At 37.2% G+C, this 11617-nt stretch overlaps 1 protein-coding gene across 1 annotated transcript in view; it reads left to right on the top strand.

Moving 5' to 3' along the window:
* LOC107685287 (probable phospholipid-transporting ATPase VA) overlaps positions 1-9587 on the top strand; it is a 64160-nt gene extending 54573 nt beyond the window's left edge. Inside the window, exons 15-20 of the mRNA XM_016481817.1 lie at positions 1918-2043; positions 4556-4756; positions 5329-5409; positions 5894-5998; positions 7678-7865; positions 8176-9587. Of these exons, the coding sequence (XP_016337303.1) occupies positions 1918-2043; positions 4556-4756; positions 5329-5409; positions 5894-5998; positions 7678-7865; positions 8176-8911 (1437 nt within the window). The 3' untranslated portion in view covers positions 8912-9587. The remainder of the gene's footprint in view (positions 1-1917; positions 2044-4555; positions 4757-5328; positions 5410-5893; positions 5999-7677; positions 7866-8175) is intronic.
* The last annotated feature ends 2030 nt before the right edge of the window (positions 9588-11617 follow it).

The raw sequence follows: 11617 nt of genomic DNA, 5'->3' as shown, positions 1-11617 counted from the left end.
AAAAAATTTTCCTTGAGAAAATTTGGCATGTACTGTACCTGATATATATACAAAATAATCGATATTGAATTTAATCGAATCGTGAAATTTGTCAAAACCCAGCCCTACAAAATACACTGAAGTTTGGGGTCGGTAAGATATTATTATTATTTTATTTTTAATAACGTCTTCTGCTCACTGAGTCTGGTCAAAAATACAGTAATTTAAAATAACTGTTTTCTATTTTAACATTTTAAAAAGTAATTTATTCCTACTCAAGAAACATTTCTTATCAGTGTTGAAGACCATTTTATGGAAATTAAAAAAAATTTTTTTTTTTGATAAATTGAATGTTCAAATGAACAGAAGAATGTTACTTTTTTAACATTATAAATGTCTTTACTATCACTTTGATCAGTTTAATGCGTCTTTTTTTTAATAAAAGTATTAATTTCTTTTTTTTTAAATCTTACTGGTCCCAAAGTTTTGAACGGTAGTGTACATGTATTAAGTATAAATTGCACTCAGTTATAACTTGTATATGAACTTTGAAACTGCTGTTTAAAAAAAATTGCTAGAAAGTTCCTAAACAAGGACCAGAAGAATGATGTGAAGTATACGATTCAGTATTCATCAATTTTAATGCTTTATTTTGTTTGTTTTTGCAGTAAATAATTTTGGTACTGTAGTGACTTGCCACTTGATTTGAAATCTGGGTCCTAAAGCAGAACCAGTTGAAAAACGGACTCTTCCCCTGATATATTGACCCATGCCTTTTTTTTAAGGACAGTTAACCTAATAAATGCACTGTATGCAGTGGTAGCAGTTTTGCTTTATTTGGGCGATACACAGCATATGGTTCCTTCAGCGGTTCATTAATAAAGCGCCCTCCACTTGTTCGTCTCTGGGAACAGCCTATCTCATTCTGGTTTCTCCGAAAATCTCCACTTTCCCCACAAATCACTTACCCACCCCCCTCTGCTCTGTTCTCAGTGGCAGGCCTACAGAATATACATCCCGTTAAGGTGAGAAGAGAGACAGGAAGCGCCATGAGCTCATCTGTTTGACACTGTCTCATAAGTCATGCAGATTAATTAATTCAGCAAAAGATCTGGACGTAATGAGGCACCACTCTCCGCTGTGTGCCAAAGTGCTCTTTTTGAGGTCAGCGTTCAGTATTAACAGCCCTAATGAGAATCTGTTTATGACTCTGTCCCATAGACCATAATGTACCAAACATAGTAGGGTAATAACTGATCTCACCATGCTTTTTTATGCTTTCTTGATGTGGGGAGAATGACAACGAGGGTGAAGAACATAGCTGATGCTGCTGTCCGGCCAGTTGTAACTGATTAAAATCCCAAATGCCATTAGAGGCAACAAGGCAACATGCTGATAGGTGACATGTTAACTGCCTGACGCGTGCAGCTGTCGAAAACATATGATAAAGAATAGATGGGTGATGGACGGGAGATCATTTTCACCAGATTCCACAGTCAGAAAGGCTTTTCATAATTCTTTTATGCAAAAATGTGTTTTGTCACTAGGCTGATGTTAGTCTTTTGTCTTATGAATATATACGGATGCCATGCCACTATGTTTGTGTGTGTGTCTCATTTGATAGATCTTGAGCCTCAAGACAGTTGTCGTCAAGATCCATTTTATATAAATGCGTTTGAACACTTTAACTCAATAGGCCAACATGTAGCAGCATTGGAAAGGAGTGCATATTTGATTTTTTTTTCACTTTTTAATGTTAAAAATATGCTATTCAATTTTTAAAAGCTCTTTTACCTTTTTGAGTATTTAACATAGCTTCGCCTATTTATGCACTAGTGCTGTCCATTGCTTTGTGAAAATAGTTTTAATTGCACCAAAATTGTCAAACCTGTATAAACATTTACTGTCTTCTCTATTCTGTTCTCATTGTTTTCATAGGCTGTAATGGCCAGTGACTTTGCCCTGCCACGATTTCGATACCTGCAGAAGCTGCTCTTGGTTCACGGCCATTGGTGTTACTCTCGTCTTGCCAACATGATCCTCTACTTCTTCTACAAAAACGCTGTGAGACCCTGAAGTTTGCTCATTTCCTAATTATAATTACCATTAATATATAGGTTGAAGTTGAACTACTGTAAAGGGACTTTGAAAAACAATATGGCAGGAATAATACATATATATATATATATATATATATATATATATATTAGTTCGTCATTATTGCAAAAATAAACTCTTAAATGGTGATCAGTGTTGTATCATACTGAATGAGGTTTATTTTATGATAATGACAGGCTTGCTTTATATTAACTTGCTTATTACATGGCTAAGAAATACATAAATAGGCATGAAATATTGATTTTGAGTTGGAAATATTTGATTATGTGTGAAAGAGTGAGTGCTACAAGTGACAAGTAAGATATTAGTTGTCAGGGTCGATGGCCAAATGTACAGATTGTGGATCCTGTAGAATTATTAAAATGTTAAATTCACTTTTTGAATATATTTGATAGTTTTCTTCTATGAATCGTGATTAGTGCTGGATGATATAAAGTTCAAATTACCATTCTGATGTGTTAAAATATTTGTATATTTGTAATCATTAAAGGTAGGGTAGGTGATTTCGGAAAGGCTAGCAATAGCAAGCTAGCTTTTAAAGCAAGATCCAGGGGCACGGGAAGATGTTTTCGGTTGGTGGTGCTGTGTGTGTCCGTGTTGGGTGAAGGGGGGGGGGCTGGTTCACTTACGTCGGTGCTCGTGCTGGGGCTGGTGTTGTTTGGATGCCGATTTTGGAAAGTTTTTGCTGGGATGGGCATTTAAAAAAAATCTGAAATTCGCTTTTGCACCATTATCTCCTTGTATTAAAGTTAATCTTGTTCGCATTCTGTACAGTTCATGTCTGATACCACGCGCTAGCGTCACGTGTTCATGAGGATTAGGCTAATCATCCCATATAGAAAACATCACAAGTAAAATTAATCATGTTTATAAAGATAAACATTGGTTTATTATGGCCCACTTACAATTTACATTTCAGAGATCATTACAAATAAATTATTAAATGCTAAAACTGAATAAATTTAAATGAACAAACTTGGCATTGCATTTGCAACCATGTGAAAACGGGGTGCTGCAGCCCCCTCAGCACCCCTACTTCCCGTGTCCCTGGTAAGATCCCACCTTTCTTGCATAATCACTCTCCAAAGCCACGCCTCCTCCAAAACACATAAACACACACAGGCAGACCAGAGGCTAATCAGCGACACAATGAGAGACGCGTTGGTGGGTGATTGAATGCAACGCTATCAGATTACCTCATGTCTCATTCACCAGTGAGAAATCATTACAGCACAAAGTGCACAATATTAAAATAATAACGCTAACCATAATGGAACGCGCTGATGACATATGTCTGCGTGAACAGGGTGCGCGGAGGTATGCAAATACATACGTTGACAGGCAGGTAGGTCAGCCTATTGTAATGTTCTGACTAAATAATCTGATTGGTCGAATATTTTATGGTCCTACGCCTTCCACAGATAATATACATATAAATACATTTAGACCACTTAAAGGGGTCATATGATGCGATTTCAAGTTTTCCTTGGTGCAAATTCCACTCATGTTTAGTACATGTTAACTCAAAGATTCGTAGAAAAAATATAAATGTTGGACTCTGTGGTCGATTCTGTGTTAAGGTAAGGCATGTTATTCGCAATTATGTGTTGTGGCTGGGTTGTTATAGGTCTGCGTGACTCTCGATGTCTTAGGTCTAACTGAACGGAGGAATTATGGTATTCTTCTGTAGCCTGACGACAAGTAACTTTAACCGTTGTTCATGTGAACTCAGACAGTCTGATGCTTTGTTTATAGACTATTTGTGGGTGGCTGTTTGTTGTTTCACCTATCAATTCGTGTCGATAAAGTATAATAGGGTAAATCCTGTATAGTGATTTATCCTATATAGTGCTTGCATAAAGCTTGCATACACTTGTAGCTGTTATGTACCTTTGTAAGTCATTGTAAGTCACGCGCAAACGCAAGCGCACGATAACCGCCCCCCGTTATTAAAAAAAACAATTGGGCTCCCCCAAAGTCCACGGTATAGTTCGAACACTGCTTTCAACCAACATAACAAAACATTTTTTGAATCAAATCGCCTACCCTGTCTTTAAATATGAATTTGTATATTTGGTTTGTTAATGAATTGGTCTTTTTTTTTTTGCACAAAAAAGTTTTAATGCTTTAAACTTCATTCCTGTAATTATATATTTTAGCCATTATAAAAAAATATTCTGCTCAATCCTGCAGTCAAATAGCGTATTCCAGAGAGCCGTGTAATAATGCATCCAGTTTAACAGGTTGAAGTTTCATGATGTGAATAGTTTATAGCTAGAAGCTCTTAAATGTTGTTGTCTGTTCTTGATATATTCTTTGATTAATTGGGGAGGTCCTAGAAATATCTTGAACATAATGAAGATGCATGACTTATGAGGCAACAACTGCAGACTTCATTATAAATTTGTTGTCTTTCTCTCACCTCTTTTCCTCTATTCTGCTGTCTTTCTCACCCTAGATGTTTGTTGCCCTCATCTTCTGGTATCAGTTCTACTGTGGGTTCTCTGGGTCAGCCATGGTTGATCAGTGGTACCTGATCTTCTTCAACCTGATGTTCTCTGCATTCCCTCAGCTCATCACCGGCACCCTGGACAAAGATGTGTCAGCAGAAAACCTGCAGGAGTTGCCGCAGCTCTACATGAATGGGCAAAACTCAGAGGTACATGCTGTTTGGGCAGATAATAATTACACCATCCGTGAACTGCATGCATTGAATTATAATTGGGACCGAAATTACTATTGAAAGTGTAATGTAAATGGTAAATAAAAACCCATGAACAGCATTTTGCCACATGTATTCACACTTGAGTTGCCTGCGGTTTGCACCATCAGCAGTTCCTCTATTAGCAGATGAAGTATATTACCCGTGCCACAGTTATTGCTTTGATTGTTTTTTGCTGACCTGTTTCAAAATGGGTCTTTTATTCTCTGCTGAGTTTCATGAAGGGGAAAACAGCACGAGCAAGAGCAAACATTTTATAAAAGCAACTAATCATCTTGAGAGTGCTGAAATGTTTCAACCTGGGATAATTAAACTGCAGCGGTTGCCTCTGCTTTGCTAACCATATGCCTCTGCAGAGGTCTTCCTTTACTTTGATTTATTCACAAACCATTTATTTGTGTTCTATGACTCCGTTAATGGAACATCTAATGACGTTATAATAAAACATGGTCGTCTGGAATCGTGGAATAGTTTGTGCCTGGACCTGATTGTTTGAATTTCTTATACAGGAATATAAACCCTACATGTTCTGGATGAACATGATTGATGCCTTCTACCAAAGCCTCATCTGTTTCTTCATCCCTTACTTTGTAAGTTTGATTTGAATATTTTGAGCATTCACTAAAATTTCCACGCAAAAACCATGGCTGCTCAAATATGTCTTCCTTAAGATGGAGGCCATCTGATCTTAATGGAACTTTTTAGTACAGTATTTACAATTCGAGTGCACTGCAAAAATGTTTTTACTTGTTTTCCAGTAAAAATATAGAAAAATCCTTCAAATAAGAAGAAAAATACTTTAAGCAAGACTTCATAGGACATTAAGACTGATTTGCATAGATTGTCTTCTCAATTAGTATATTATGTCTGTTGTGCTGGCATTTTTTTTTTTTCAGTTGTTTTTAGCTTGTTAATAATTAATGCTTTAAAGTAAATTTCTTGTTTCAAGAATTTTCAGATATTTAACTGCAAATTTACTTTCTTTGTTTTTTTGCAGTGTGCATAAGAAGTGAAAATACTTAAGTAGGGTCTGTAAGTAAGCAGCGGTGTTGTTTGAATGTCATATATTTTCAGGCTTACGTTGACTCTGATGTGGATTTGTTTACATGGGGCACTCCCATCACCACCTTGGCACTCTTCACCATTTTGCTGCACTTGGGCATCGAAACCAAAACCTGGGTGAGTCTTGTTTTATAATATGCAAAATCGAATAGGATGGTGTGATGCAGTGGATAAAACACGGTCAAACTCACTCCTAAAACTCACTCTTCGTGGTTCTTCTGTACTGCTTTTGCAGTGTAAAGACAGTTGTGCGCTTGTTAAGATTGGTGAGTGTCTCTGGTTAAGCCTGCTTATTCTGTTTCTTATCTTAAACATAATTTGCAAAAATGCCGATAAGAGTAGTGAAGTCTGTTTTCAATCTGATTAATGTTCATTTTAATTAATCAATTCAGTAGTTTGTTTACGCCATCAGTTAGAAATATTCAAGGACATCCCTGCATGGCATTTTACAAGTATATAGGTAGATGTTGTTTATTTGTGTATTCATATTGATATGGTACATATAATGATTTTAATGTGATGTACATTTCTAATATAATCATTTTAAATTCTAATGAAAAATAACTATTCTTCCACTCAGTTTAAAATATATTTTTTAAGTATTTTAAACCTGTGATAACTTGTTTTATTATATTTTATTTTATTGACGTTAAAAGATCTTAAACAGCAAAAAAAATAAAATAAAGATTTTTATCAACAGTGCAGCAACATTGATACTAACTTTGTACTGCTATGGTATTTTATTATTTTCTTTAACACCTTTGTAGCTAACCCATTTTCTTCATATGTCATTGTTGCTTAAACTTCCTCTAAAACAATCTGTTAGCTTGTCGCAATATGTATGAGTATACACATCTTGTGTACGATTCATCTGACAAAGTTTAGGATTTGGAAATGATGAAGTGCTTCAGCTGAAATCAAAAACCCATCTCACACACATGTACGAGGGGGTAGAGAAAGCAAGCCTTTCCTTTCTTTCTCAAAGTATGAAATGAGGCCGAACACTGTGGCGAGGAAGACCAGGATGATGCTGACACGGCCAGAGACATTTATGCAGGGAGCCTCCTTGATTGGTTTGAAATGGGAGATACTGCACCATCAGGAGCCATACATCAGCCTGACAGCCCATGCAGGCAGCCTCAGTCCAGCCCACTGTGCTCATCTTTCTCGCTAACCACGGTGGCGTATGCATGGCCGTCACGCACTGGGTAGCTGAAACTGATAGTTGTTTTTGCCAACGCATGTCCTGTGGCGTAGTGTGAACTTCATTTATATATGTGTGCAGCCCGTATCTGATTCTCCTCTATTTTTCCCTCTTTTCGTGAGTCGCTGTTTTAGATTTATGAGCGTGAATTGGATTAGAGCTTTTTCCATTACACCGGCACTGTAAATTTTCAGCTGACAAGTTACGGTGCGTGACAAATGTCCTCTGCAGCCTCACTGTCTTTCCAGACATGATGATGGCTTCTGGTGTGAAAGAGGCTGTTCTTCACAGTAAATGGCTCAAGTAGAGAGTAAATGTTTCCAATAGTTGGGCTGGCAGCTTCATCGTTCCACGTGCTGCCCAGGAAAATGAGCACACGTACTGGAGAGAGAGCGAGTGAAACGACTTTTAGGTCATTTGAGGTGAGGGCAGTGTGGAGGCTAAGTACAAAGTCGGAAGGTTGTCGCCCTGTGCGCATTCAAAGTGAACCTGAATTTCTGTGCACAACCCATTTTAGGTCCATAATATCTAATTCAGGCAATTTAGCAACTCTTTGTAAACTCTGCCTTGATTGTCTTTAATTCTTTCACAGACATGGATGAACTGGGTGTCGATTGGCTTCAGTATAGCTCTCTTCTTTACTGTGGCGCTGTGCTACAATGCTTCCTGCCCAACCTGTTTCTCTCCATCCAACACTTATTGGACCATGCAGAGGCAGCTGGGAGATCCTATATTCTACCTGCTATGTGTTGTCACACCTATTGCCGCTCTTCTTCCCAGGTATATCTAACCTACACCCAGTTGGAAGTATTTGATCTAATTCAAATTTCTTTATTTTGCACGTCAAATTCCATATTGTCATTTCAAATTTCAAATAAGGGATTATTGTTATTTCTTTTAGTTTAATTTTTTTTTTGTTGCATTAATGTTTTGCAATTTCATTTTGGGATCCAAATATGGTTTTGCATTTTTGCACATCACAAAAATCTGTGTTAAATTCATGATGTTCAGGCTGGTGTCTAATGCCAGTTTAACTACGGTGCTCATGGGAGTTTTAGTTTTTGCTGACTTTGTTGTTTTCATGTCTCAGATACTTTTATAGAGCTTGTCAGGGAACTCTGTTCCCAAACCCTGTCCACGTGGGAAGACAACTGGACAAACTGCCAGTGGACATGCGCAGGATCTTCCTGAGTCAGAGCCAGATGAAGCTGGACTCCCTCGGGTCACTGTTTGCCCCCCGTGCCCCATTTTTCCCTGTCTGCAGGCCTTTCCAGAAAGACTACAGGCTCAGGGTAAAACAAACCCACATGAGTGGCACCAAACAGAAGGAGAAAGCTATAGCCAGCCCCATCCCATCAAAGAGCATGGAGATGCGGGACACACCTTTAAGCTCAAAAAACTCTGACAACCATATCACACTCAACTTCAGAATGCAGGAAGAAGTTCAGTCCTGCAGACAGGGCTCAGACAACCCCCTATCTGAGAGCTTACACTGCATGAAGGAACCTTTGAGTCCCATTACAGGCACTCTGCCGTACACCAAAGACACTCCTGGCTCCAGGACTATTTTGGATAGCACAGGCTTGGAGGCCCCGCTGAGCCCAATAGACCTCTGTCAGGTTGGGTTGCTCACCTCCACTCCATTGCTTCCTCAAACCGAGACTATGCAGCTCATGTCGCCACCCGGAAGTTGTTTTTTGGGACAAAAGCTAGATGACGAGGACCATTCAAACCAAAAGTCCCTACTGAAACAAGCCGGGGATGTGGATCACACCCAGTCTACTAGCTGCCTACAGGAACATTCACTCAAAACAACATTTCTATGATGCTTTCTACCTGTTACGCTGATTCAAATTTGCACGTTAGCTTTAAGAAATTTTATTATATATTCATGATTATTTTATGAAGATATAGGTTGGTACTACACATGTATACATGTATAAAGTTTAGAATAAATGTTTTTTATTTTTTTGAGAAAGAGTGGCCAGCATATGCAAACTGGATGGTCTTATGATTTACTTTGACTGACTTTTTTTTTTTTTTTTAATCCATCTCAAAAGTGGAGGAGGTTTGTTTCTCGAGGCAGAAGCAGTCCAGAGACATTCCTTTATCTGTTTATTTGAACCTGGATGTTCTGGCGCACTTTAAAGAACCTTCCTCTCCTACCTTTAGACACTGCTGATAGCTCTATACATTTGTATTTCCCCATCCCAGTACTAAAAAAAATCATAGTACCCTTCAATGTCTGAAGCTACAGAAATTTCAGTAACACTTTACAAAAAGTGTACAAGAGAAGTCCTGAACTAATACTTTGTTTTGAATAAAGGCATGAACTAATCAAGAACTAATAGTGTGCGACAGGAGTCATTAATAACAGCCTTAACATCATGTTAGTACATATTTGGTGTACTGTTAGTTAATACATTAACACTTTCAGCTCAACTAAATCAAATTATTTATATTACAAAGAATGTGAAGTGGCAAACCCTACTCTGACTTTAATTAAACATGCATGATTTTAATTCATTATAATGCCTGAATAACCTTTGCTTCACGTTCACATCTGCTTGTTTCTTAAAAACATTATTGGATAATCACGCTTTATCATTTAAATGAATAATGCCATTTAAAATCTAATTAGGTTTTTTTTTTTTGCTTCTTTAAATTCTTTGTCATACAGCCAATATAATGCATTAACTATCAATCTTATTCAAACATGTTGTTAAAGTGGCCATTATTCACATGACTCCCTCCGATTCCAGTCATGCTAGCGCTTAATTAGTTCTTGATTAGTCTGTGAGTTCATTCACCATTAGTTCAGCTATTTGTTCAATTATTAGTACATGATTTATATATCCTATTTGTAAAGTGTTAGTGAAATTCCTTAAATGTGCCTTTAAGTGTTGTTCGATCCCCTGACGACTTTAATTAGTGCTGAGCAAGAAATGCACTCTACACTTGTTGATTTTACGTTTTTGCTATTCAAAGGACTAGGCATGACACTTTTACTCTATTGCATTCCATTATTGAAGCTCTTAGATATCTACCAGTCGTTAAGATCTCACATTATCTCACAGTCAGACATTGTCGTGTAACGTAGAACTGTCCTCTAGCGCAGTTGAGCACAGTGGGGCTTTCTCGTTTTTCATGCATATACAGATGGTGCTTGTGGTAGGTTCCAGCTCAAGTATATGTTTGTCTTTTTCTTCATTTTTTGCTGCTGCTTTTGTTTCTACACCCATTCCTGCAGAATAGGATTTCACTTTTGCCTTTTTTATATATATATAGTTATATTCATTCAGTCATTGTGCAGAGGGCTTTAGGAAATAGTGGCCGATGCATCAAGCTACTTGGTGTTTGTTGACGGCAAAGGATCCTGGGACGTGGCCTTGGAAGATTTGATTCAGTACATTGATTCAGTGCTGATATGCCACTTTACTCTGTTTTCTTTAGGCATTTTTATGGCCTGATCCCCAGCACTGGGTTGTATTTAACCCAGCATTTTTTAGAGTGTAATTTGTTTTGTTTTCATAGTTTGATAATGCCAATGTTTGTATGTGCTGAAGTGCTTTAGTTACGCAAGAAAATGGTTTTATACGATGTGGAATATATGTTATGTGCCTTAACACTGGATAACACACATGTAGACAGCAATACATAGTGAATTTTATATACGTGCAGTATATGTAAAGTTATTTGGAGTTATATTAATAAATGAGGTTTAATGAAAAAAAAAATCATTTTGGTTTTTAACAAATTGAAGAGATTATGCTGTATTTTTTTTCCATACTTTATTTGTTTGTTGTTTTTAGATTGGAATGTGCCAGTACTTGGTCTGTCGAGTTCTTGGCCAAGCATCACATGCTGTAATAGAATCCATCCACAGCTGCATTCCAGAGCCTTTCCTTAACTTCAGGGCAGATCACCAGCAGGAATGCAGTCTTTCAGAGTTTGTTATAGCACACATGTAAGCATTGGGTGGACTTTTTGATACTCCGCATGACTTTTATCACTGTCACTGCCATGACTGTTTCTGGCTCATTGTACTGTAATTGGTGTTTGTTATAGTCACACAAAGGTTCAGTTCGTTCTCACTGTAGACTCACTACATTGCCAGCCCTTCGTGAAAACACCTGTTTCAAGTGGTTCTCTGACATTTTGGAGGGGTTTCTTAAATTGTTCACTCATTCTGTGTTTGTTTCTTGACAATTAACAACTCTTTTGTCATAAAACTGAAATAAATGGTAAGAAAATGTTTCTTGTGCTCTCATTTTCTTGTTTGATTTTCTTACTGAACACTCCAAAAGTACAAGTAAAATAAATATTCCAAGTGTTTTGGAGCCTGCGTGTGAGGAAAATGCAGTGTTATTTAGTATTATTGAGATACTATTATAGTTTTGATTAATATTTTTAATTTCCATTTTCATTATAATTTTAGTTAAGGTTTTAACTATAGTCAAGTTTGTTATATATATATATATATTACGATCGCTCAAAAGTTTGGGATCAGTAAGACTTGTAATGTTTTTTTA

This window comes from Sinocyclocheilus anshuiensis, unplaced genomic scaffold (genome assembly GCF_001515605.1).
Source record: "Sinocyclocheilus anshuiensis isolate Anshui unplaced genomic scaffold, SAMN03320099.WGS_v1.1 scaffold385, whole genome shotgun sequence".
Lineage (NCBI taxonomy): Eukaryota > Metazoa > Chordata > Actinopteri > Cypriniformes > Cyprinidae > Sinocyclocheilus > Sinocyclocheilus anshuiensis.
Note: the sequence above shows the minus strand (reverse complement) of the source record. Positions and strands in the feature narration are given on the sequence as shown.